At 41.6% G+C, this 24,978-nt stretch overlaps 1 protein-coding gene and 1 non-coding gene across 2 annotated transcripts in view; one reads left to right on the top strand and one right to left on the bottom strand.

The window, feature by feature from the left end:
- Nucleotides 1-24,978, bottom strand: part of USP13 (ubiquitin specific peptidase 13) — a 109,993-nt gene that overhangs the window by 67,347 nt on the left and 17,668 nt on the right. The window contains exons 2-4 of the mRNA XM_026498154.4: nucleotides 19,176-19,301; nucleotides 12,724-12,784; nucleotides 4,280-4,401 (exon numbers count right to left, since the gene is read on the bottom strand). Coding sequence (XP_026353939.1) covers nucleotides 4,280-4,401; nucleotides 12,724-12,784; nucleotides 19,176-19,301 — 309 coding nt within the window. The remainder of the gene's footprint in view (nucleotides 1-4,279; nucleotides 4,402-12,723; nucleotides 12,785-19,175; nucleotides 19,302-24,978) is intronic.
- On the top strand, nucleotides 23,003-23,182 carry LOC113257106 (small nucleolar RNA SNORA81). Its single transcript, XR_003316833.2, has one exon. It is a non-coding gene; the product is annotated as a small nucleolar RNA SNORA81 (small nucleolar RNA).

The following is a 24,978-nucleotide window of genomic DNA, read 5'->3' as shown; positions in this document are numbered from 1 at the left end:
AAAAGCCACTGGGATGGTTTAAAAAAGTTTTTAAACCGAGGTCTGTATCCTACCTCACTAACATCCTGCGCAATTAGCTGAACTTCACGCAGAGTGTTTCCCCCTGGGTAGCTGTAGAACTCATTAAGAGACAACGAAGGAAGCTCCCTCAGCTGCCATCTCCCGCCCACCCAACCCATGAGCTATTCCTCTTCCTCCTACACCCAAAATCTATTTGGAACCTTCCTCTTCTCAACTTCAGTCCACACTCGTCTTGGTCCCGGCCACTAACACAGCTCACCCGGACGGCCACATTGCAGCTTCCTCCTCCACACCTGCCCCCCACCCCCCTGCACAGCAGCCAGACTGGTCTGCTGGGACTATCAGACCCTCTCCTGCTGCAGCTTAAAACTCTCCAAGGTGTACCGATGGCTGACACTGAGCAAGGCACAGTCAGGAGTTAAGGACGAGGTCTGTGCCCTCAAAAAGCGTATGCTCCATGACACGCCAGGCATCCGTAAATATATTTAAACCTTTTAAAAGAGATAAACGAATCACGGAACTTTACATCAAAAACTTGGGATGTACTGTATGGTGACTAACATAACATAATAAAAAATTATTATAAAAAAAAAGGTAGTCCCACTCATCTCTCACCACAAGCACTTTTATACCAATTAGCTTTTCCTTTCAATTATCAAAATGCATCTCCCACTTCCTTCCAGGAATGCCTCTAGAAAACAGGGTTGAGGTCACCACAAAGCCCTTCCTGATCCTCTGGGTTTGGGCTCCCTGAACCCTTCCGTGCTGCCGTAGCATTCTGGCTACACATACTAATCTTTTTAGTCTGGTCTCTTATTACAATCTCCTGGTTGCTTCAACGACTGTCCCCGTCCTCCTCCGAATCTTCTCCACCGTGCACAATAATGTTTACCAAGATTTGAATACAACATTCTCCCTTTTCTTTGAATATACTTGTTGGTGACACTCAACAACATTTCCTCAAACTTCGGGGCCACTACAAACCACTGATCTAGCGTGTTCAGAGTATCACCTGAAATCACTTAGCGGCCCTTCACATGGACCACCGCTGAAGATCGGGATCCATCACCCTATAATTATGCCATGAATTATCTTTCCCTGGATTTGTTGTCTAGAATGAAGAGAAACAAACGTGGTACTAGTCCTGGCTCCATCCCAGGCCTCACAGGCCTCAAATTCTGTAGTGTTCTGGAACCGACTCCAACTGGCTCACAGAATTATTGTTAAATTTTAAGAAATTCTGCAAGATGATTGTTAAACACAGCCGTTATTGAAAAATTTAATTATAAAAACTTACAATCACGTAAAATATATTTTTAAAAAGTAACAAATCTTCTTCACTTCCTGTTCTACTATATCTTAGGGTTTTCTGTGTGCTCCTGAGGTTATTTACATTTACCTTATGTGACTGGTGGGAATTCTATATAATGGTGTGCGACCACACACTCGTTTCAGCACTGCTTTCGGAGACACCATGCTAGCCTGAAATCAGCCATGGTGGGAATATTTACACCACAAAAATCACCAAACACTACAAAGCAGGCCTCTCCCCCAGGGAGCTGTTTGCTAAATATTTACAGGCACACCAGCGCTTGAGTTCCTGATGTCTAAGATGAGGCATTGGATTTCAGGCTATAATATCCCTACTGAGCTCCAAATGCTATGTCTCTGCGAACTCCACATCACTGAGAGGTGGTTTAACTTTCTGGTAGAATCCATGGAGTTCTTATCTGGAACAGAATTTTTTTCTGAGCTGAGAAGCTCAAAAGATGAAGGAAGAGTCATCTGGTTGTGTGTTTTCAGCTCAATAATTTTTGTTATTTAAAAGCTTAAAAAGAGGGGCGCCTGGGTGGCTCAGTCATTAAGCATCTGCCTTTGGCTCAGGGCGTGATCCCGGAGTCCTGGGATCGAGCCCCACATCGGGCTCCTCCGCTGAAAGCCTGCTTCTTCCTCTCCCACTCCCCCTGCTTGTGTTCCCTCTCCCTCTGGCTGTCTCTCTCTGTCAAATAAATAAATAAATCTTTAAAAATAAATAAATAAATAAATAAATAAGTAAGTAAGTAAATAAATAAATAAATAAATAAAAGCTTAAAAAAGCCTGCCTTCTGCTCAGGTCATGATCCCAGGGTCCTGGGATCAAGCCCCACATCGGGCTTCCTGCGCAGTGAGGAGTCTGCTTCTCTCTCTCCCCCTGCTCAGTCTCTCTCTCTCTTTCTCTCTCTCACACACACACCTACTTGCTCATTCTGTCTCTCAAATAAATAAATAAAATCTTTCAAAGCTTAAAACAAGAATATCAGACACCAAAAAATGTAGCAGAAGCATGAAAAGAAAAGATAGGAACTAGCACCTGTTATACAAACAAATCCTATTAGTTACCATCAGATAAACCCAGGCTTCTCCTTCAGTATCCCCACCCCAACTTTCAAGTAATTCTCCCTTTCCTTTTTAAGAAAATTTTTACAAATTTCTTGATTCTAAAAGATTCTGTATTAAAAATTATAACACACACGGAGGGATTCGGATTTCTATGACCCTTCACTCTTATTTAAATAAAAGTATTCACACTTCGAATTATATTCTGAATATAGAAATAATCACTTAAAGTCTCCTTCATTAACTTTTTCACATAAAGGCTTTTCCTTCATAAGTGAGTGAGAGAAAAATCATTTCTCGTGACATTTATTCACAATGTGCTTCTTTATTTCTTTTCTGACGGCTGACGTTAAGAGTTACATTGAACAAGGACAGGCAGTAAGAACTCTCAGTATCATGGAGATACAAGCTTTAGTATGTAATTTCAGGTAATGGGACGAGGTGAGACCATTTTGCCCGCTCATATATTTTATCCTTGGTAACAGCCACATGAGTCAACACAGGGAACTGGAGAAAGGCGAGGTAATTTAATTCTCTATGCACTGCTAAAAACGGTGCACTCAGCACTAAAAAGGATATGTCACATATAATAATTAGAGGAAAGAGCTACAGTAGCTAAATACACAACATTTTCATTTCTATGGTCTTATGTTTAGGTAGAAAGTAGGTCAGGGGCAAAAGAGGTTAAATGGTAGAAACCTGGTCTCTAATGACATGGGAACCCCAAGCACAAACACACCCCCCCTCCTGGCAGAGGCAAGCGAGCAGGTGGCTGGAGATACAAAGTCACACAATGTCCTGAAGATTCCCGGACCTAAACACCTGGCTTTTGTGCTGGGGGAGTGCGAGGAGGGAAGAAGAGAGCTAGCACGTCTAAACTCCATGGACCCTGACCTCCCGGCTCCCGGGGGCCAGGCTCTGAGAAGTCAGGGTGTGCACAGAGTGGGAAAGAGAAAAAGAAAGGGAAGAGAACAAAGGACAGAAGGATGGGGTGGGGGAGACAATACAGGAAAGGAGGAAAGAACAGGAAAAATACTTGGGTCCTTGTAGGAGCTCGAGCCTCCTTACAGGATCAAAGTACAACCGAACGTGGCTCCCTCACCCCGCCCTTGCCACCCCCGGCTTCATGTTTTCAGGAAGGTGAATGTTACTCCACAAAATACACGAGAAGGGAAGGGAAAAAAAAAAAGAAATTCACCACCAAATGTAAACGTTAAAACCCAGAAAGTAGTCTTGGTCTTCATGAGGAGCAAAACTTTCAAGGCGTCTCACGTTACCACGGAGCTCCTGCAGCCCTGTGATTTGTAAACATTTGGTTGTTTTTACAATCGTGTTGCTGTTGTTTCGGCAGAGGAATCCTTACTTTTCCCAAACAAAATCTCACATGGAAGGCTAACATGCAGAAGAGATAAAAATATAGCCATTCCTCTGATCAGAAGACACCCCTCTCCAACAGCCCCTGTCCATCTCAGGGGCACAGTGTGAAAACCTCAGCAGCAGACTGTGAGCTGCGAGTGGCAAGGAGCCAGCCCACCGAGGGGGAGGGGGCAGCCCACCGTGGGGAGGTGGGGGATGCCAGGCCGCTTGAGGGAGGCCAGCCCACAGGGGAGAGATCAGCCCAATGTTCATATACTTAGAGGCCCACGCAGCAATGGAAATAACACGCAGCAGAGGGTATCCGGCCGAACGCCACTATAAACCCTCACCCTGCAAGACCCTTTCACAGAGAAGAAGCAATATGCTCGTGTTCGTGCTCATTCTTCTTTTCTCTCATTCAGCCTGCCTTCCCCGCCCCCTGAGCGCACACACACCGCACACGCACACACACACCTGACACAGAGAGCCACGCGCATCTAGCTAGCAGCCGTGCACACTCACTGACCAGGGCTGGTAACTCCTCAATATTTGGCAGTGCTATTTCATAGTGGTCTGGGAATATAACAAGTTTGGCTTCGTCTTCATATTCATAATCGTCGCTATTTAAATCGTCATCAGTATCTAGATCTGAGGAAAAAACAAAAACAAAGAACAAGAAGTGAAGAGAGAACATTCTACACCAAGGCAGCACTCACTGGGAAAGCCAGAAATCCACAGGAATGACAAACCAAGAGCATGACATTTACGGTTCCCTCCTCTGACGACCATCCGTCTGCCCCAAACCAGGAGTAAGAGGCCCACCATCTTTCCCGAGTTATGAATACTTCTTAATAAGTGACAGATGTATAAAGACTGAGTCCTGTCATCAGCTTTACAATTAAAATAGACACATGTGCTAGGTATTCAATTTGTAAAGGCTTTTAAAGGAGTCAATTGTTCGTTATGATCTGTTGGGTATCTGGCTCCTGACTGCATAAGAATGGATTGGAATGTTTTTCACAACACGGTAACCTGGAAGAAAGTACAGGGTTTCAGAATAGAAAAACCAAGGTTCAATTCCACCTCCCAAATTTAATGTAACTTTGAGCAAGTCACAAAGCCTCTAGTCCTTAGTTTCCTCATTTGTAGAATGGCGGTAATAGCTCTTATCTCACAAAGCTTATACGAGGAATAAATACGAAATTGTACACAAGAGATCTGGCGCATAATAGGTAGTCGATAAGTGACAGCTATTATTTAAAAGTAAAATCTCAAGTTCCCTCTCTCTGTCTCTCTCTCCCTGTCCCCCTCTGGGAGTTATTAAGATATTGCAGGGGGTGGGGGAAACCCCACAATATAAATAGTCCTGCTGTCCTCAGGCTGTGCAGAATTTTCAGTAAGAAAATTGAGCTCCTCTAGCCTGCTATGTTCCCAGTCATCACCTGTTTGCCTGGCTAATCTCTGGTGAAGGTTAAGTGAAGGCTCAAGGAAACGTCTTGTCACAATATTTACATGGACATTTCAGCCTTACATTCACACGGATGCCAGTATCCCAGCTCAGGTCTGTATATTTAGACGTTTGGAACTATGGTGACAAGGAGCTACTGAGCCATCTTCCACTCACATCACACATAAACAGGTACACAAACATGGGTCTGTATACAGAAGAAAGTTATTCTCCTAGACAGAGCAACCACTTGAGGACCAAGGATCTAGGTTCTGTTATTACCTTGTTGTTTGCCTCCAACCAAAAACCTAGTATCTTTTTGTGCACCGCTCTGCTCCCCAATTCTCAAAAGGAGGCAGTTTCAAGTGGAAAATAAGATACAGTGAAAACATGGTCTCGACAATTTAATAAAATATCCCAAATAATAAGAATCAGAAATGCCAAAATAAAGAAATAGCCAATATTATTAGATAGCATTAAGAGGTTAGTTTGACAAAAAGCAATGTTAAAGATGATTCTAAGAGTTTAAGAAGTCGTTAAAGGCGTTACTTGCTAGATAGGATGCTGCCCAATTCATGAATCATGTAATAAAAGCAATGAGATCTTCAAATGTTTTTTAAAAGTAACCCAAGGCATTTTTTAAAGGAAATGATTCAAAGACAGACATTCTATATGTTATAAAAATTTGAATGCCCCCATATCTATCATTTTAAAAATTAGAACCTAAATGTTCTATGAGAATGGTGTTCAACCCAGAATATTCTTTAAATGATCTTTATTTAGACTGTGTAGAAACATGGAAATATTTATGCTACGTCAATGTTAAAAACACAAAATTCATCTTCACCGTAAAGACAATTTTGTAAAAGTTATGCTCATAGACAAGAAATAGAAGGAAATCCGAACAAATGAGAACAGTGAATGGATAAGCACTTTTCTAAATTCTTAAATCTTTATTGTATCTTTTATAACAATTTTGTTACAACTCTTTTGTTTTTGTGTACAGATTCGGCTTATATTACATTATTATCTAAGCGTCTCTTATGCACAGAAAACACACTCTTAATACTAAGTCAAGTCTTACCTGGCCAAACACAATGATAAACTAAGTCTTAAAAAAGTCCTGCTCTGTCATTTACTAACTATGTAACTCTGGGCAAGTTCTTTCCGAGTTCATTTTCCTCACGGGTAAGCTATGAATGATGTTATCTGCCCCACAAGATTGCTGAGCGGATTAAACAAGATAAGGCTTTGAGGCACCTAGCATAGGATCTAGCAGGTATTAGGGGCTCCACAGAGAGTGGCCACCATCGTCACCATCACCACCTTCTCGACACTCCTGACAACCAACATAATCAAAATGGCCTTCCCCTCCCTTTGGCTGGTCCCAGGAAGACCACAATACCACGTGGGGATCCTCCTGCGTGATCGCGCTGTGGAGAAAGGAACTTCAAAGGCTTCTAGACTGTAAGCTGTCAGAGCAGGACACGGGTCTCACTCACCTTGCATATGCCCGGCCCCTGCACAGTACCCAGCACACACCACACACGCAGTAAACGTCTGCGAAAGGAGACTCCAGGAAGTTACAAACCCTAATATGCTAAGGAAACAGCAAAGCAGGAGCATCAGAAGGGTAGTTGTGAGTTGGGAGTTTTTTTAATTGGTAACAGGTATGTGCTTAAAAATAAGCAAAAGTGCTATTGTGCAAAAAAGCAGGACTTTGTTGGGCTTCTTTACGCTTCGTCTACAGTGCTTTTATTTTTCATTTAATGGGATAGAAGGGGACCATGATCTTTCCCAAACACCTTTATCCAAATTAAGGAAAAGTCGGTAGCAGTAACCTACAGTCTGCTTTTAAGGGACAAACCTAAGATTTCTCCTAAAGATGTATGTCCCCACAAAACTCAGTTCCGAAGTTCCCTAGAGTCTTACCACCCCAAAATATCTAGTTGAGGAACCTACAGAGAAATTATACCCTAGGTATGATCTAGTACTGTGAAATCTGACCAGCCATTCACCCTCACAAGAAGGTATGGGGGAAACCTCCTTGAACGCAGGCCCTGGTCTGGAACCTACTTCAGAAGGAAGTGGCAAAATGGAGTTTACCAGAACCTTCTGGCCATTATAGATACAGATGAGTTCCCTGAACAGGCCCATTCCTAAAACCTTCCACAAATGCTTTGTTTTCAGCCTGTCTCTCATCAAGTGTGAATGCTAGGGTTAAAACTAAAAAAGTGGAAATTTAAGCTCTCTGAGGTTTAGTGGTGGTTCTTCAATGTCCCAAACTTCAGACACAAAAGAACTTGACTCCTTTAATCCTATTTCTGAAAACTGGTGGGAAAGAGGGGAACTCAATAAAAATGTGAATATTTAACACTGTGTTAATGACATACCAAAGGTCTGCACTAAATGCCTTAGCAGCTATTTACACATCTAGACACATTTGTAGCTTGACTGTAAAAAATATGTAAGATTAGGCCAGAACCAAATCATGAGTCCTGGGGTATTTCTTTGAAGATCCTGGACTCCCTTATATCCCCCCCCTTTCATCTCATAAAACAGTAAGTTTTATATTAGCTGAGTCCAAACATTCACAATCTCCCCTATTGTCGTAAGTTATCTTTTAAAAGACAACCTAACAGTGTCCCTCTCTAGCTTAAAAACATTGACGCAGAGCTACCCACTTTCTCAGTGCACAGCAGGCCTAAGCCAAAAGAAATGCCCAATAGCTCTGTTTATTTAGTAGTTGGGCCCAAACAACTTAATAAGTATTTATGTCCTAATGACTTAGTAACCATTTGAAAAAAATATACATAAGTGAAAAGGCAGAAATGTTTTATTTCACTCTTAAATAACCACAATCCCTTGCTAACGGGATGTGTGCCCCTGTTGGGCACTGCACAACTTCTCTCTGAATCAAATGGAACACAGCCTCCCTCATTTCCTGTTCCACATGTATCTTCACATGGTACTTGCCTTTTACCATAGAAACCACCAAAAAACCAGCTTCACAAACAGGTAAAGTCCCTGAAAGGAATTTAGGATACCCCAGTAGTAAAACGACACCATGCTAATAGTTCATGCAATGCTCAAGCATCACTGCTGTTCCCTTGAAGGGTTAAAATATCCCGTGATGCACCTGTGAGTTCACTATAGCACCCTCGGGTGCCTCAGACCACAGTTCGGAAGCTAAGTGTTAATGGTCCCCAACTGCCTACAGGAAAAAGGTCTAAAAGCATGGTATATATCTATACTATTACTGGAAGAATATACAAGATATATAAGAATGTGCAAATAGAAAATACTCCTTGTCCCTGGGGAGAGTAACCTAGCAAGCTAGGAAACAGAGAAGCAAGAAAGACTTACTTTTCATTGTAGAGCCCCTTACAACTTTTCAGTTTTAAGCTTTGTCCAAAAAATACTGTTCTAAAAATGTTTTTTAAATCCTAAATATTGGGGTGCCTGGGTGGCACAGCGGTTAAGCGTCTGCCTTCGGCTCAGGGCGTGATCCCGGCGTTGTGGGATCGAGCCCCACGTCAGGCTCCTCCACTATGAGCCTGCTTCTTCCTCTCCCACTCCCCCTGCTTGTGTTCCCTCTCTCGCTGGCTGTCTCTATCCTGTCGAATAAATAAATAAAATCTTAAAAAAAAAAAATCCTAAATATAAAAAGTATAAAATTTAAGTGATTTAAAAATTTATAATTGTCACTGTTGATTTAAACACACACACACACACATACACACACCAGCAAAAGCTAGCGTTGAGGGAAGGATCCTTAACTGTGACTTCACCTGAATGAACGTCAAGGTAATCAGGAAGAGTGACTTGAATGTTGAGGGGCAAGATGATGCCCCAGAGACTTGGATAAGCCATTCAGCACCAGCTAATGGCCTCAGTTTCCCTTATAGAGTCAATATTGAAGGTCATAACTGAATGATTCAATGGGTTCAGTGTCACTGTTGAGTCAGTGAAAAAGGAATTGGTCACAAGTCATGAAGTGACCGGAGAAAAAGAAGCTTCTATCCAAGAGAAAGCATCAATCAGCTACATCTATTTTGTGAGGGGAAGACAGGCATCATGATGACATTTCAATACCAATGAAAAAATGCTTTCTAGTCAAAGAAACAAAGAGACTGCAAGAGAGTTCTGAGTTCTCCTCCTCTCCAAGAAGAGACAACCCCAACGTCCCTTTTAGGGAAGGAGTATGTGGCAGAGACTGCTTGCTGCCTCCAAGTAGCCACTCTCCCCTTTTTCCTCAAACAGACTTTACTCAATGAAGCCAGATAATAAACTTAATGTACTTTCCAGTCTCCTGTAGAGCACATGGTATGGCCACGTGACCAAGTCCTGACCAGAGAGGTGTAAACTGAAGTGTTGCTTAGGGATCTGTGAGAAGACCGACAAAAGGAAGCTGATGACTCCACAGGGAGACTAGATATTTTCTTGTCATTCCCCTCTTCCTCTTTGCTCTTTCTGGGATCGGGATGTAATGGCAGGAATTCCAGAAGCCATTTCGGACCAGGTAGTGACCTTGAGGTTAGAATCACAGGGCACGGGGGCGCCTGGGGTGGCACAGCGGTTAAGCGTCTGCCTTCGGCTCAGGGCGTGACCCTGGCGTTATGGGATTGAGCCCCACATCAGGCTTTTCCCGCTGTGAGCCTGCTTCTTCCTCTCCCACTCCCCCTGCTTGTGTTCCCTCTCTCGCTGGCTGTCTCTATCTCTGTCGAATAAATAAATAAAATCTTTAAAAAAAAAAAAAAAAGAATCACAGGGCAGGATGGAGGGTGAAGTCGAGATAGGGGAAGAGTCTAGATCCTGATGAACATGAGGCCAGCACATCAGCCTGGACTTGCTGCTTCCCGATATCCTCTACATGAGAGAGAAATAAACATCCACCTTATTGCAAGTCACCAATATTTTAAGTTTTCTGTTACATAAGCCAGATCTAAGCCTAATATGGTCCTTCACCTGAATGCACAGGCCACATCAGCTTGAAAACAGCTGTCATCAGTGTAACAAGAGAAAAGTCCTAGGGGACATGAAGCATCATATCAAGGGAACTGTAAATCTGGGCTTGCAAAGCCAAATTCTTACTGGGATGAAGCAGCCAACATCAATTTGTGACATATCTGGGTAATAAACAATAGAGAGAAGCAGGGCCTGAGGCAAGCCCCAAAGTGCCAATGGCGTTTACATTTAAATTTTTTTTTAACTGGTGGAGTCTAAATAGAATATATCTGCTGAACTGTGATTTTCAGGTATGTTCTGTGGTTTTCTACGGTAGGGAATGTTGAGTGAACACAGACAGCAGCCTGTAGAAATAGACCAGCTGAAATGGAATGGTAGGTTAGCATTTCCCAAGAAGCAATGGAAAAGGTCCACACAGTACGAAGCACCAAACCTCAGTGTTTACTTTTGGATTAATTCTTAAAATAGTTACTTTACCATATTCTATACCACCAAAATGATCACTAGAGAAATCAAACTGCAAGGTCTTTCAAGCAAAAGACACAAAGGTTAAAGGACAGGAGGTCACCTGACTTCTCCATTCACCCAAAGAAAATAATGAAAAATAACACCAGTAATTCAAAATGTTTAATTATTTCCACCTTCAAAAATGCCACGTCGATGCCATTTAACTCAGAAGTCACATCATCTCTATTAGTAGAAGGGAGCCCAAGGCTGATAACCAAAGCATCAGAATGCACCCAGTCATTTCAGCGTTGAGGCCCATTCTGAGCTGGTTTGAGTTTGGTTGGTTGATTTGGATTGTGGTTCAAAGACTACAGAGAGGTGGGAAAGATTGGCCAGGGCAGAAAAACCAGCTACAGATAAGCTTCATAAAGAAAAACACGACTGAAAATCAGGACAGAAGGCAGCAAGCACGAGTCCAGTGTAGAATAATGGAGAATCAAAGCAGGAGGACACTCAGCTCCATGACTGTATCCAATGGCTTTACTTTTCAAATAATTAATGTGTCTTTTCCTTACAACAGTAACACACGTTTGTTATAGAAAAAATTTCAACACCAGATAAACAAAAAGAAGAAAATAAAAATCACCTCAATCCCACCACCAAGAAAGAGCTACTATATTAAAAATCTGGAATATATTTTCCAGACTCTTCTGGACTCTCAGTTATATATCCATACGTGTACGTATATACCCACACATGTATACACACACACATACATGTACACACATAGATTTTTTTTCCCCAAAATGAAATCATAACATGCAAATGATTTTGAAATTTCTTTTAAACAATAATCCTAGGCATTTAAGGATATAAACTTGCTTGGTCAAAAATTATCAAGTCACAGGGGCGCCTGGGTGGCGCAGTTGTTAAGCGTCTGCCTTCGGCTCAGGGCGTGATCCCGGCGTTATGGGATCGAGCCCCACATCAGGCTCCTCCACTATGAGCCTGCTTCTTCCTCTCCCACTCCCCCTGCTTGTGTTCCCTCTCTCGCTGGCTGTCTCTCTCTCTGTCAAATAAATAAATAAAAAAAATCTTAAAAAAAAAAATTATCAAGTCACTTTTTCTCCTGGCAAAACCATGTCAGAAGTTTAATGTGAAAAATGAGCATGATGACATAAACTGGTGCTTATTTGCATGAACAAAACTGGCTCTTCGGAATGAGGGAGAAGAAAATCACTGCTAGGCACACACCACAATAATCATTGCTGCAAGCAAGATCCCCCGACAGATGATACAATTAGTGTGCAAAACTTTGAGGAGACACAAGATATTAGCATAGTCTCAAAGTATTACTCCCAAAGTATTTATTAATTACACTGTATCTTCACAGTGGAGAAACCGAGCCAATGCCACCTCAACAAGGGATCAAGGTTACAGCACCAATATGAAGACAGCTCAGCATCACATGCCCCCCAGTATCATGCACTGAGGCGGGCACATCACCTCTGTGGTGTTCTGGCCAAAAACGCATTACCTCAGACTTTGGAGGAAACATCACACAAACCCGAATGGAGGAACATTCTACAGAATAACTACCCAGTATTCTTAAAAAGTGTCACAATTATTAAAGACAAAAAAAAAAAATACTGAGGAACTATCAAAGATTAGACAGGATTAAAAAAGACATGACAACTAAATACAACATGGGTTCCTAAAAAAAAGGACATTAGTGGGAAAAAATTGTGAAATCTGAATAAAGTTTGTAGTTGGGCTAATATTAAAAAAAGAAAAAAAATGTTTAAATATCTCTACTTTCAAGGCAGTGAAAAAAGAGAGCAGAAGCAGAATCATAATTACTCTCCAGTCACTGTAAGTATAATTGCTTCAGAACACTAAACCCAACTCAAAGAGTGCTAGAAGCATCCTTCACCCCTAGGTAAACACAGAGCGGAGGCAGATCATCACAAGGTAAGTGGGCTCCTCTTATCATTAAACTGGAGAGCAATAAATAGCCTATTATTCCAAATCAAACAAGCACGTGCACACACACACACACACACACACACAGAAAATCTGGGCACACTATTGATAACTATTTACGTTACCTAAAAAAATCTTGGAATTCCTCCTTTTTGGTAAAGCTCCACCAGATGCCCCTCTTACCTTCTGAAAAGAAAACAAGAGATTGTTAAAATGCAGCTTAGAGAATAGACAACGGGGAAGGGTGGGGACAGTACATCTCATAGGTTCTCGGATTTTACGAAAGGCCAAGAGGAAATTCTCAACCTGGACTAGAGACTCCAGGATAAACCAGAACTTGACCAGGTCAATGGAGGTAGGTGAAGGGTAATACAGTTGTGCTACCTGATTATTTTCACCAAGTTATCAAGACAGCACTTCTGGAAAGGGCAGTGGAACCGGGATCCAGGTGAACCAGACATTCCAACTTTGAATCGGCACATGCTCCCTAGAGGCTGGAGTCCGTGCCCAATGTTGGCACTACTCTGGCGAGATGACGGTGGCTCCCAGAGGGAAGGCCCTTACTCTCTTATTCCCCTGCTACCCACTGGGTCCCTGTGCTTGGTCCTGGGCATGCACAACAATCACTGTTGAGAGAGCTAATAAATACTGACAAGCAGTCACTGATGTTCTGGTCATATGAAACCTCGGTCTAACCTCCCTGAACATTTCTGGAACACCAACTAATGGCTAGTTGCCATCGAGGCTTCGTGTATTTTCTACCTCCGGTGAAAGTCCCTGGTAGTGGTGAAATAAACACCCATCAAGTGGTTATGCAAAAGAAATCATTCATTACCCTTCGGACACACACAAAATTTTACTCTCAAATACGATTACAAAAATTTTTGTTTCGGGCGCCTGGGTGGCTCAGTCAGTTAAGCGTCTGCCTTCATGTCAGGTCAGGATCCCAGGGTCCTGGGAGTGAGTCCCACATTGGGCTCCTTGCTCATCTGAGCGTCTGCTTCTTCCTGTCCCTCCACGCCCTCCCCACCCCCTTGTGCTCTCTCTCTCTCTCTCAAATAAATAAGATCTTTAAAAAAAATTTTTTTGTTTCAAATGACCAAACTCTTGTTTCCACACTGTTTGTCCTCTCAGTTATTTGAAAACGCACATTGCCAGCACACCAGGGTGTGAGGGTCAAAGCCCGGCATCTTTCCAAGTGGCCACGTGTTATGGCAGCGTCAAGGCCTTGCTGCTGCTTTAGTTCATTCCATTATCAGTCTTAAGTCTCCTTTGCCACATTTTATTACTTGGCATTGAAGGCTGACTCACCTTTGCGATTCTCACATTAAGTTTTTACAGCTTTTACTATAAGTTTATAGTTCGCATCTTAGGCATGTGAAAATGATTGAACACGTTAGCTCAAAAACCTGTCTCTCCAAATACCGATACCAAATTCACGTCCCCTCTCTTGGAATCCCTCTCCTCCAAGGTCCCCGAGCCGCTGTTCCTCTCCCCACCACATGTCTGCCTCAAAAAAGGGATGAAATAAAACCTGTACCAAAGGCACATTTGACAGTCCTGGAGATAACTGGAAATCTCTCTGCCGAAGTTTAGGGCATGCTTTTAATTGTTCCAACCTCACCGTCTCCTCCATTCCTGCACGATGGTGGAGGGAGAAAGAAGGAGAGGGGCTGCGTGAAGACCGGCTAGAACTCGAGGCTCTCCCTAATTCTGCCATTCGCACCTTAGACTTGGATTAGATCCACTTCCTTTCAGAAAAAACAAAAACAAAAAAACCCACTGGGTCTTCCTTCCAAAGACCATCGCCTCTGTGCCTGCCTCAGTCTCCACTAGAAATCAATGGGGTTTGAGAAATGGGAACTCCTAAGTCGGCAAACATGACTATGCCCATGGGTCAGGCTCTCTGGTGGCACTGAGGCTGCAAAGTGAATGAAGACATGGTCCATCCCTTGAGGAGCCCACCAGCAAAGTAGGGGAGCATATTTGCAAACAAATAGCACAACTGACTCTGGTGAGTACTAAGAGCTATGTGAACAAGGTAGGATCATAAGGAGGAAATGACAGTTCTGGAGGTGGAGATTGTGGGCAGGTAAGAAGAGGAGCAGGTCTGGCATTTAGCAACTGCTCAGCAAATTTTGTTCAATGGATGGATGAATGGATGAATAAATCGATGGAAGATGGGTGGACACACAGATGAATGGATTGATGGATCGACGGATGAATGAATGAATGAATGGTTGGATGATTAATGGATGAATGGACAGGTAGCATATGGATGGGATGAGGCATCCCAGGGAGAAAAAACAAACAGCATGTACAAAGGTATTTCAGGAAGAAGTAGTTTGATATGTCTAGAGCACAAAGCTGGTGGAGTAAAAGTAGAGTCAGAGAGGCTAGAAGGGCCAGACTATGGAAAGCCTTGCAATCACATGGAAAAAAATCTGGACTTCATCCTGCAACAAAAGGAGATACCAGAGATTTAAGCTTCAGAGTCCCACAGATGCACAGATGCATGCATTAGAAAAGCTCACTCTGGGTGCAGCATGCACGCTAGGTGGGATGGAAGGCAGCAATTCTGAAGGAAAGATTAGTCAGGAAGCTAGAGCATTAGTCCTTTTAAGGGATAATGAACCCTCAGACAAAAACAGCAGGATGGAGAGGACAGGATGGACTGAAGTCCGTGGCTTCTGGACTGAAGAGCCATTTAGGAGGTCCAAATAACTAGACTTGGGTCACCAACCAGCCATAGAATGAAAGAACAATCCAAAAGATTTCTACATCTCCAGAATTCAAGACGAAGGACAACCCTGAGAAAGAGGCTTATTCATTGAGTCTGGGCACACTGAGCTTGAAGTACCTACGAGGTGTTCAAATAGGTAAAGCCACGTCAGAGTCAGACGGTCAGATCTTTGGCTCTGGAGAGACACTGATCAGGAAGTCATCGGTTCAGAGACAGCGGTTAAACGAGAATATAGACGACGCTGATGAGGAAGAGCAGCTTTCGAAGAAAGATGGTGAAAGGCACCCTGGGAAGTATGGATATTTAAGGAGTAAATGAATGAAGAGATAGCTAGTGAGACAAAGTCAGAAAAGGTGGCCTGAAAAACAGGAGGAAGCCAGGAAAGAATGGTGCCAAAGAAAGCAGGACAGGAGCAGTTCCAAGAGGCAAACAAGTTCAAATACTCAAAAAGTCAAGTAAAATCAGGGCTGAAACGTATCCACCAAGCATGACAACTCAGCAGTCACTGCAGCCCCGGCAGTCTGAGTGGATCAGCAGGAAGATCGACCCGACGGCAATGCTGAACTTCCAGCGAGGTATACGAGAGATGATGAGAACAGGAAAGCTTTTAAAGACACTTTATAATTGAGGGATGGGATGACCAAAAGAGGACACAAATTACAGGGACAGTTTTGCGATGTGTTCTTTTTTAAGGTGGGATGGTAAAGCCAGAAGAGGGAGATGTTGAAGAAAAGGGAGTCAAAGAAGAAGCAGGTTTCTGAGGAAGAAACAGAGCTGTGAGGACAGAGAGAGTATAGCTTTCTGCTGGGATGCGGCAACCAGAGGCAATGAGTTCCCAGGAGGCAAGACGGGAGTTCAGGCAGTTCCTGTCCAGGGTCCCTGTTTCAGGGAAGTACAAGTCAAATCGTTTTCTGAGAATGATGAGGGACACTCTGGTAATGCCCTGAGGACTGATCCAGAGTCTGGAGTGGGAGAAGCTGCAGGCCAGGTTCGCTGGGCAGTGAGTGGGCCCCGCGGAAGGGGGATGCCAGGAGTCTGACATGGCCCCATACCACGGTAGTGCCAGATTGCTCGCAGTGTGCGCCTGGAAGCCAGGATGACGCTGACGGCATACCTGGCCCTGGCTCCGAGGAGGCAAGACAAGGGTATAAGCGTCCCTTGAGGGCACCAGTGGTAAGAGAACATTTCAAGTCCTGAAAAGCAGTCTCAACAAACAGGAGAAGTGGCCACCTGGACAAGTCACGGCCCTACAAACTGCAAGGAGGGAAAACCACAGAGTGAAATCAGAATAAATGAGAGCTACACTGAGAGAGGGTTGTGGTCAGAGAGTGAAATATTTAACCGAAAAATTCAGAGGCAGAGCTAACCACACCAGATTATCAGCATTCTGCGATTCTACCACAACCTCTGGGAGCACATTATCTCAAGCCTCGGGGCCTCGGTTTCATTTCCCTCCCCCCTGGTTTCCTAACACTTCATCATTTTACACTAAGACATATGTCCGGGACAAAGCGTACCTCCTCAGAATTGCTAGGTCCCACATAACAGGAGCAGTGAATATAAATCATGTACTATCAGGCCAACATTTGATTATTTTAAAGCTAATCATTGAGTTGATGGCTTATCTGACCTCCTGGCCTTTCTTCCTCCTCTTCCTCCTACTCTGCCCACTGTCCAATTTGGGGATCTCTCCTTTGTCTGGAACTTAAACAGAGAACATATTAGGTAGGCTAGGGTGAACGATCAGATGAACTTCAAATCAGCGTTGACTATTTAGAAGTCCCAACACAGTCTACAAACTATTAGGACTGAAGTGAAAGCTGAACAGTATTGCTAAGTATAAAAATCAATATTTGAAAATTAATCACATCCCCAAACATCATCAATAACCAATTAAAATACATGAAGAAGTAAAAATTAGCAGTAACAACAGTTACAAAAATTACAGAGTACCTAAAAAAATCTCACAAAATACAAGCTCTTTAACTGAAAATTACAAAATAGTACTGAAGGAGACAAAGAGAACTGAATAAACAGAGAGATATGACATTTTGAATACTCATTCAATAAATATTTATGAAGCACCTACTATGTGCTGGGACTGTTAAGTGCTGAAGACACAGAACTGAACAAAACAGACAAAAGTCCCTGCCTTCGCGGAGCTTACCCGATGCTGTGGATTATAGATTAATCTCCAAATTCACTATGATCGTGCTCGAAATCTCAGTAGGTTTTTTTAAGGTAGATGAACTGATTCTAAAATCTACATAGGAAAATAAACATCCAGACCCAGGGAAGTTCTGGAAAAAGTGCTTGCACTACCAGATATCAAGGCTTGCTGCACCAGTGCAGAGACAGAAAAATAAGATCAACAGAAAAGAACCGAGAGCCCCAAAACAGACCCAAGGACAAATGGCCAGTTAAAATATTAAAAAAGATGGTACTATAAATCATTGAGAAAGACTGCACTACTCCAGTAATAGCAGGACAACTGGTTACCAGTAAGGAAAATAAAAAACAGATTCCCATACTTCATACAAATACAACAATAAACTATAGACAGATTAAAGTCCAAAAATGTCAAAACACACATACGCCCATGCAAACACGCATGCACTTCAAAAACAAAAGTTTTAAAAGAAATATCGTTATGACCTTGAGTTGGGCAACAATTTCTTAGATAAGATACAAAAGGCACAATTCATAAAAGAAAGGTTTAATAAAACTAACATCGAATTCAAAACTTCTGTACACAATAATTCATAAATGAAGCAAAAAGTCAAGCCACAGACCATAAGAAAAAAGGAAAATCAGAGACGAGAAAACCAGGACGGCCAACAGGCATATATAAAGATGTTTGATCCTTGCAGAAGGAAATGCCAATTATTTAGATGCTACATTGCGGCCTTAGGTTGACAAAAATCAAAGATCTGACCAAGTGTTGGTGACGGTGTGGGAAAACAGAAATTGATAATCATAGCAGATAGTACAAATCAGTGCAACCCCACTGGGGAAGGATTTGGTAATACCTCGTCAAAACGAAGATAAGCACCCCTACACTCCCACATTACCACTTCCAGATATTTAATGGTTGCATCATTTGTAGAAGCGAAAAAAAAAGGAAACAATCTAAATGTTGATCTGTAGGACACAGGATAATACATGACAAGGTATTCATAAGAGGGAATAGCAAACAAATCATAAAATGAATTAAGTATATTCAGATGGATTGCAACACAGACAGACTTCAAGAACAACATGAAAAGGGAAAGCTCTACACAGAATTATAGGTAACAGTATGACAGTATTTATCTACAACTTAAAACCACATAAAGTCCTTCTACATACTGTTCATGACTATCTGCACATAAATAAGATATAATGACGTACATAGGAATGAGAACAAACTCGCAGCCATGGTTACTACTGGGGAGGGAAACAAAAGGGACTTGAGCTTTCAGGAAAGCTCTTTCTCTTGCTTAAAAAAAAAAAGTCTGAAGCAAAAATATACAAATATTTTTTTCATTTCTGATTTGGGGATTTCTGACATTATTTTGTGTATTTATCTGTATTTTTAACTTAATTTTTTTTTTCCTTCAGTCGACTCATGTCTTGTTAACACTAATGAGAAATTCAGAGGAAGAGAAAAATTAAACTGGGTAAGGTAGGGTTTGGGGAAACCTATGAATTTCTGCCAACGGCTACGTTTTTGTTTCCCATCATCAAAGGGCATCAGAAGTCACGTGGGCAGAGTAAACCCTCCAGGTAATAAGGCACAGCTTGACAATGTTACAGGAAAGATATCAAGGCCAGTTCTCCCAGCGTGTGTCTCACCTCTCGCACGTGTCTTTTCAGGTGCATGTATACACTCTGTCCAGTTTTTCGAAAATGTCTTTCAACATGTTCCCTTCCAAAGGCCAAAAATGTATTCATGCATACATAGAGTCCACCTTCAGAATTCTAGGAGAAAGAGACAGGTGACAAAATTAGCCATGGATACCTCACCAAGTCATTTAGATACAAAAAGGGGAAGTGAAGGAGGGTGAAAGATGAAGACAAGACCCGGCAAAAGGCCACCTGGCCACCGTAGTCACCTGCGATGACCCTCTGGGGTCCACGGCCACCCGCAGCAGCAGCTCCCGCTCCAACCCCAGGCTCCAGGTGCCCCCGGACAGCTGTGCACAATTTCCCAGTTGGATGGGAGACTCAGAGGCCTGAGAAATAAACATGCTTGTCTGAGTCTCCAAACTGGGGTAAAGGACGATAAGGGAAAGATAGAAGCTTGGCAAGTGATCCGACTACCACCAGTGCAATGGTTTATCAATCCCTCACTGATGGGTGCAAGTCTCCAGGAACATGAAGTTGTATATACTCTTTTAGCAGGACGGGTTCTTCCATTCAAAGATAATCTTCCCTTCCTTCGGGGTCACATGATATTTGATGGTGCCCATGAATAAGTTGTGACAAATTAATAAATCAATAATAACTTAGAGTAAATAATAAAGGATGGAGTCCTATCATAATCATAGCTTTTTTTTTAGTTTTTTTTTAAGATTTTTTTTTTTAAAGATTTTATTTATTCATTTGACAGAGAGAGAGAGAAAGCCAGGGAGAGAGGGAACACAGGCAGGGGGAGTGGGAGAGAAAGAAGCAGGCTCCCAGTGGAGGAGCCCAATGTGGGGCTCGATCCCAGGACTCCAGGATCACGCCCTGAGTCGAAGGCAGACGCTTAACGACTGAGCCACACAGGCGTCCTCATAGCTACATATTTTTGCATGCCTGATATGTGCCCCAGGTGCTTCTCATATATTATTTCTAATCCTGATAATACCGCAAGCTGCTTATTCTTATTTCCATTTTACAGTTTAAATAAAAGAACTAAAGATAAGTCACTTGCCCAAGTTCACACAGCTTGGAAGTGTCCGTTAAACTAAAGCTATTTCTCTTTTTATCCTTCTATGCCACATTTTGAATATTACTTAATTACAGACATATTGGCACAATGAACAGTCAAGGATATTGTTCACATTTTAGATGCTTGAGTTTCTATCCCAATTTCATCTCTCCTCTTTCTCTCACTTTGTTTAATATGCTTCTCTATAAATTTTGCATATAAAATTAGCCATCCTTGGGGCACCTGGGTGGCTGAGTCGGTTGAGCGTCTGACTCTTGGTTTCAACTCAGGTCATAATGTCTGGGTCATGAGATCAAGCCCCACATTGGACTCCTCACTCAGCACAGAGTCTAACTGAGATTCTCCCCTCTGCCCCCCAAATAAATAAATAAATAAAATCTATAAAATTAGCCATCTTTTCCTCAATGAAAGTGGATTTTTATTAAGCTCTTGTCAGTCTCACCTCACCAAATAATTTTTTTTAAAGATTTTATTTATTCATTCAACAGAGAGAGAGACAGCCAGCGAGAGAGGGAATACAGGCAGGGAGAGTGGGAGAGGAAGAAGCAGGCTCCCAGCAGAAGAGCCTGACGTGGGGCTCAATCCCAGAACACCGGGATCACGCCCTGAGCCGAAGGCAGACGCTTAACGACTGAGCCACCCAGGCGCCCCACACCAAATAATTTTTTAAAAACAATTTTTTTTAAAAATCTATCAGAATTGACAACAAGGACCTATCAAAATTCCTTACATTACATTTTAGTAGAGCACAAATTCAACGTCAAAACAGGCACCGATGTTCACTACAAATATATGAAAAATAATTTTTGAGTTCCAATAACTCCAGATTGTATATTTTTTAAGTTTCTAATAAAATTCTCCAACACTGTATCTATGGTTATAAGCCAGATATAAAGGAGTCTTATCACAATGAGGATATTATAGCAGCATTAGTTCAGATATGTGCCTATTACTGTAGCAAATATGTTGCATAAGACAAGAAAAGGAAAAAGGCATAAAGATCACAAAGAAAGAAGTAAAATGGTCTCGATTTGCTGATAACATTATAGTCAATACGGAAAATCCTTAAAAATCTACAAACTACTAACTAGTAAAACTAATAAATGAATTTAGCAAGGTCATGGAATACAGGTTTATAGGCAAAAATCAATTTCAATTTTATACTCTGGCAACAAACATCTTGCAAATAAAATTTTTAAAATTTGACTATAATACAGTATTCAGAAAACTCAGAGTTATGTAGCTTATGCTTCTGGATAACTTTTTCTCTTTAAATGAGATCATTTGAATAAAACTAGAAAAGTTTTTCAACCAGAGGCAACGTATTACATTCACTTGATCAGCACATTAAATCCTTTCAAAAGTTTTAAATAGACGTGTTTTTTGCATCGTCATAACTCTTAAAAAACTTACATCACTATAATGGTCCGTTATTCATTAGGCCCATTAAATTGAGCACCACATCGTGTGGTTTAAAAAATAACATTTCCATTCTCTCCCAATAAAATGTAATTCAATCAAAAAGAATTCAAACTAGAAGATATACCAGGGAAAATATGAGATTTGCAACCAGTCCTGAACTGCCACTAATGAGCTCTGTGGCCTAAAGGTCGTCATTCAGTCTCTGAGCTTCGGTACTTTCCTTGCTAAGCATGGCTGCAGCAATAATTCCCACCTCACAGGGTTCCGTTAAGTTCAAAGGGGGTGACATACATGCCGTGCTGTTTGAAGCATTATATAAACAATACCAATTATTTATTATGAGCTACAGTTCTGTGTGCCACGTGTATCTCCTATTATCTCAATTATTTTATAATTGGGGGAAATAAGCAGAAGGAAAAAAACAGTGAGTCTGACAACCACACTGGCTGGGGGCAACAAATATTAATCTACCAGAAAAATATATTAAGCAACTAGCAGGAGCACCAAGAAATTAGCAAGTGGAAGAAGAAAAATGCTCAAGGACAGCATTTTTCTGGAGAAAAATACAGAATAGCTATATGATGCAAGAGTTTATAAAGTAATCTCTAAAGTAGTCATAAAGTCTTTGCTAATTTTCATTGCCAAGAGTTTCTGACGTATTAGGGAATTTGATTAAAAAATTTAATATACCCCGAACATTCACCCTCACTTTCTGGGGTCACCTGATATTGTCACAAAGTCCATAATCGGTGAGGGAAATGCATTAGTATTCACAGGCAAATGGCCCCACACAGGGAAGGATTCTATGACAAACGTCCTCGGTCTCTTCCATGCCACACGTGGCTGGCCTCTGAAGCCGTGTGTGTCCCTCCACGAGCGGCTCAGAGATGGAGACACTGCCCACAGGACTTGTCAGCTCTACTAAAATGTCAGGACACACTGAGGCCCAAATCCCTTTAAAAGCTACCCCATATTGAACAAACACTTCAGTCTACTGATCCATGCTTTCTTCGCTCTTGCCACATTAATGTCTACATATTGGTCCTTTAAGACACTTTCTTTCACATTCAAAGGCAGTACTCCATGCCATGTGCTCTGAACACCTTCTTTCACTAATGATGACAAGTCTATGCTCGCAAGTCTCTCTCTCGCAATTTCTTTGGTTGATAGCCTGGGATCAGAGCTGAGCTGATTCTTAGTTTTCAAACCCTCAACTTCATGCTCTCATTAACCAGCCACAGCCCCACTAAGATTACTGCCCCGGAAAATACCATAAAGCACTTGCCTTCCTGTGGGGGAAAGTGCAGCCACAGAATCGGGCAGGACCTTCCTTTGTGTAAGCACTGTGCTAAAACTGCAGAAACTAGGGTCACATCGTGGGTTTTGTAATGGTGCTGGCACAATACATACGAGAAGAAAAGGAACTGCACTAGAGTATAAAGACTGGGGTGAGCCTCTCTCTTAGTGTCCCGTGTCCTTTGTCTTAAGGTGTGATGCACTATGTCTTTAGAAAAAAATAAAAATAGGGGGCACCTGGGTGGCTCAGTCGGTTGAGCATCCAACTCTTGATTCAGCTCAGGTCATGATCTCAGGGTCGTGAGATCAAGCCCCACATCAAGCTCCGCGTTCAGTTCAGAGTCTGGCTTGAGATTCTCTCTCTCCTTCTCCCTCTGCCCCTCCCCCTGCCCTCACCTCACTTTCTCTCTCCCTCTCTAAAAACATTTTAAAAATTTAAAGAAAGAAATCATGCAGGTTAGAAAACTACCAATTGACAGTGAAATACAACTTGAAGAATAAGAGGGCAGAATACAAAATAATGCTTTTCTCAAGCTATGATGGTAGAGTGCTTTATTAAATTAAAACAGGTTACAAATGAAATTCAGATATACTGCAAGAATTCTTTAAATAAACTGTAGCATGCAGGAAGATTCCAAAAATATATTCATTCTATGGTAACTGCTTAATATATGTCAAACCACAAGAAACATAAACATGGGGGGAAATCACTGATAAAAGTTAATGGGACAGTTAGATATCAGTACACAACAAAATTAACCTTGATCCATATCTTATACCAAACACTGGAATAAGGTCCAGAGAGCTCTAACAGATAAGCATTTAAAAAGCTAGAAAAGAGCAGAAGAGCATATTTATCCTACTTCTGAAGGGGAAAATAATTTCTGGCCAAGAAAATTTGGGTTAGAGAAATGGAGTAGTTGAGTATAAAAATGTAAACACTAATGAGCAAGTTTTACACCACAAAATAAAATAAACAAAGAGAAAACCAATCACAACACAATGAGGAAAGATGTAAAGTACAATGAAGAAAAGTTTATATCCAAACTACGTAAAAACTGATAAAATTTCAAGACGTCAGCATTCAGGCTTAACTTGGTAAGTTTTTCTCTTAAGATCGTGTAGTTTAATTATGAGAAAATATTAAAATCAAATCATCACATTCTCACTACCTCCTGAAGTAATAAGGACATTACAACCATCTCAGGGCAAGTACATGCCTACAAACTAGCAAAAGTATTAAAATTACAAAGCCTGAAGGCACAGATAAAACCTATATATGTATACTGTCGCAGTGTAAATCGGTTCCATCTCTCTAGAGATCAGTACAACTATGACCCTTTGACACAGTATTTCTCCTTTGGGTACAGACTTCAGGAACCCAAAAGACAGAGAAAAAAAAAAAAACCTAATTTGCACAAAAATATTCACAGATGCACTATTTATAATAGGAAAAAGAGCTCCCAAACAGAGGAGCTAAGAACTTGTGGCATATAAACACAACAAAATATTATAATGTTATTTTTCTTTTTTTCTTTTTTCAAGATTTTTTTTTTTAATTCAAGTTAGTTCACATGTAGTGTAGTATTAGTTTCGGGGATAGAATTTAGTGATTCATCAGTTGCATATAACAGCCAGTGCTCATTACATCACGTGCCCTCCTTAATGCCCATCACCCGCTTATCCCTTCCCCAACCAACTTCCCTCCAGCAACCCTCATTTTGTTTCCTATGGTTAAGAGTCTCTTATAGTTTCTCTCCCTCTGTTTTCATCTTATTTTATTTTTCCCTCCCTTTCCCTATGGTTCTCTGTTTTGTTTTTTAAATTTCACATATGAGTAAGATCATATGATAATTGTCTTTTTCTGATTGACTTATTTTGCTTAGCATAATACCCTCCAATTCCATCCACGTTGTTGCAAATGGCAAGATCTCATTCTTTTTGATGGCTGAGTAAATATTAAGAATTGTAAGTCGTATATATAGGACGGAGTACAGAATTGTA

The sequence above is a fragment of the Ursus arctos genome, unplaced genomic scaffold, assembly GCF_023065955.2.
Source record: "Ursus arctos isolate Adak ecotype North America unplaced genomic scaffold, UrsArc2.0 scaffold_4, whole genome shotgun sequence".
NCBI lineage: Eukaryota > Metazoa > Chordata > Mammalia > Carnivora > Ursidae > Ursus > Ursus arctos.
The sequence above is the reverse complement of the archived record's forward strand: the minus strand, read 5'-3'. Positions and strand labels throughout refer to the sequence as shown.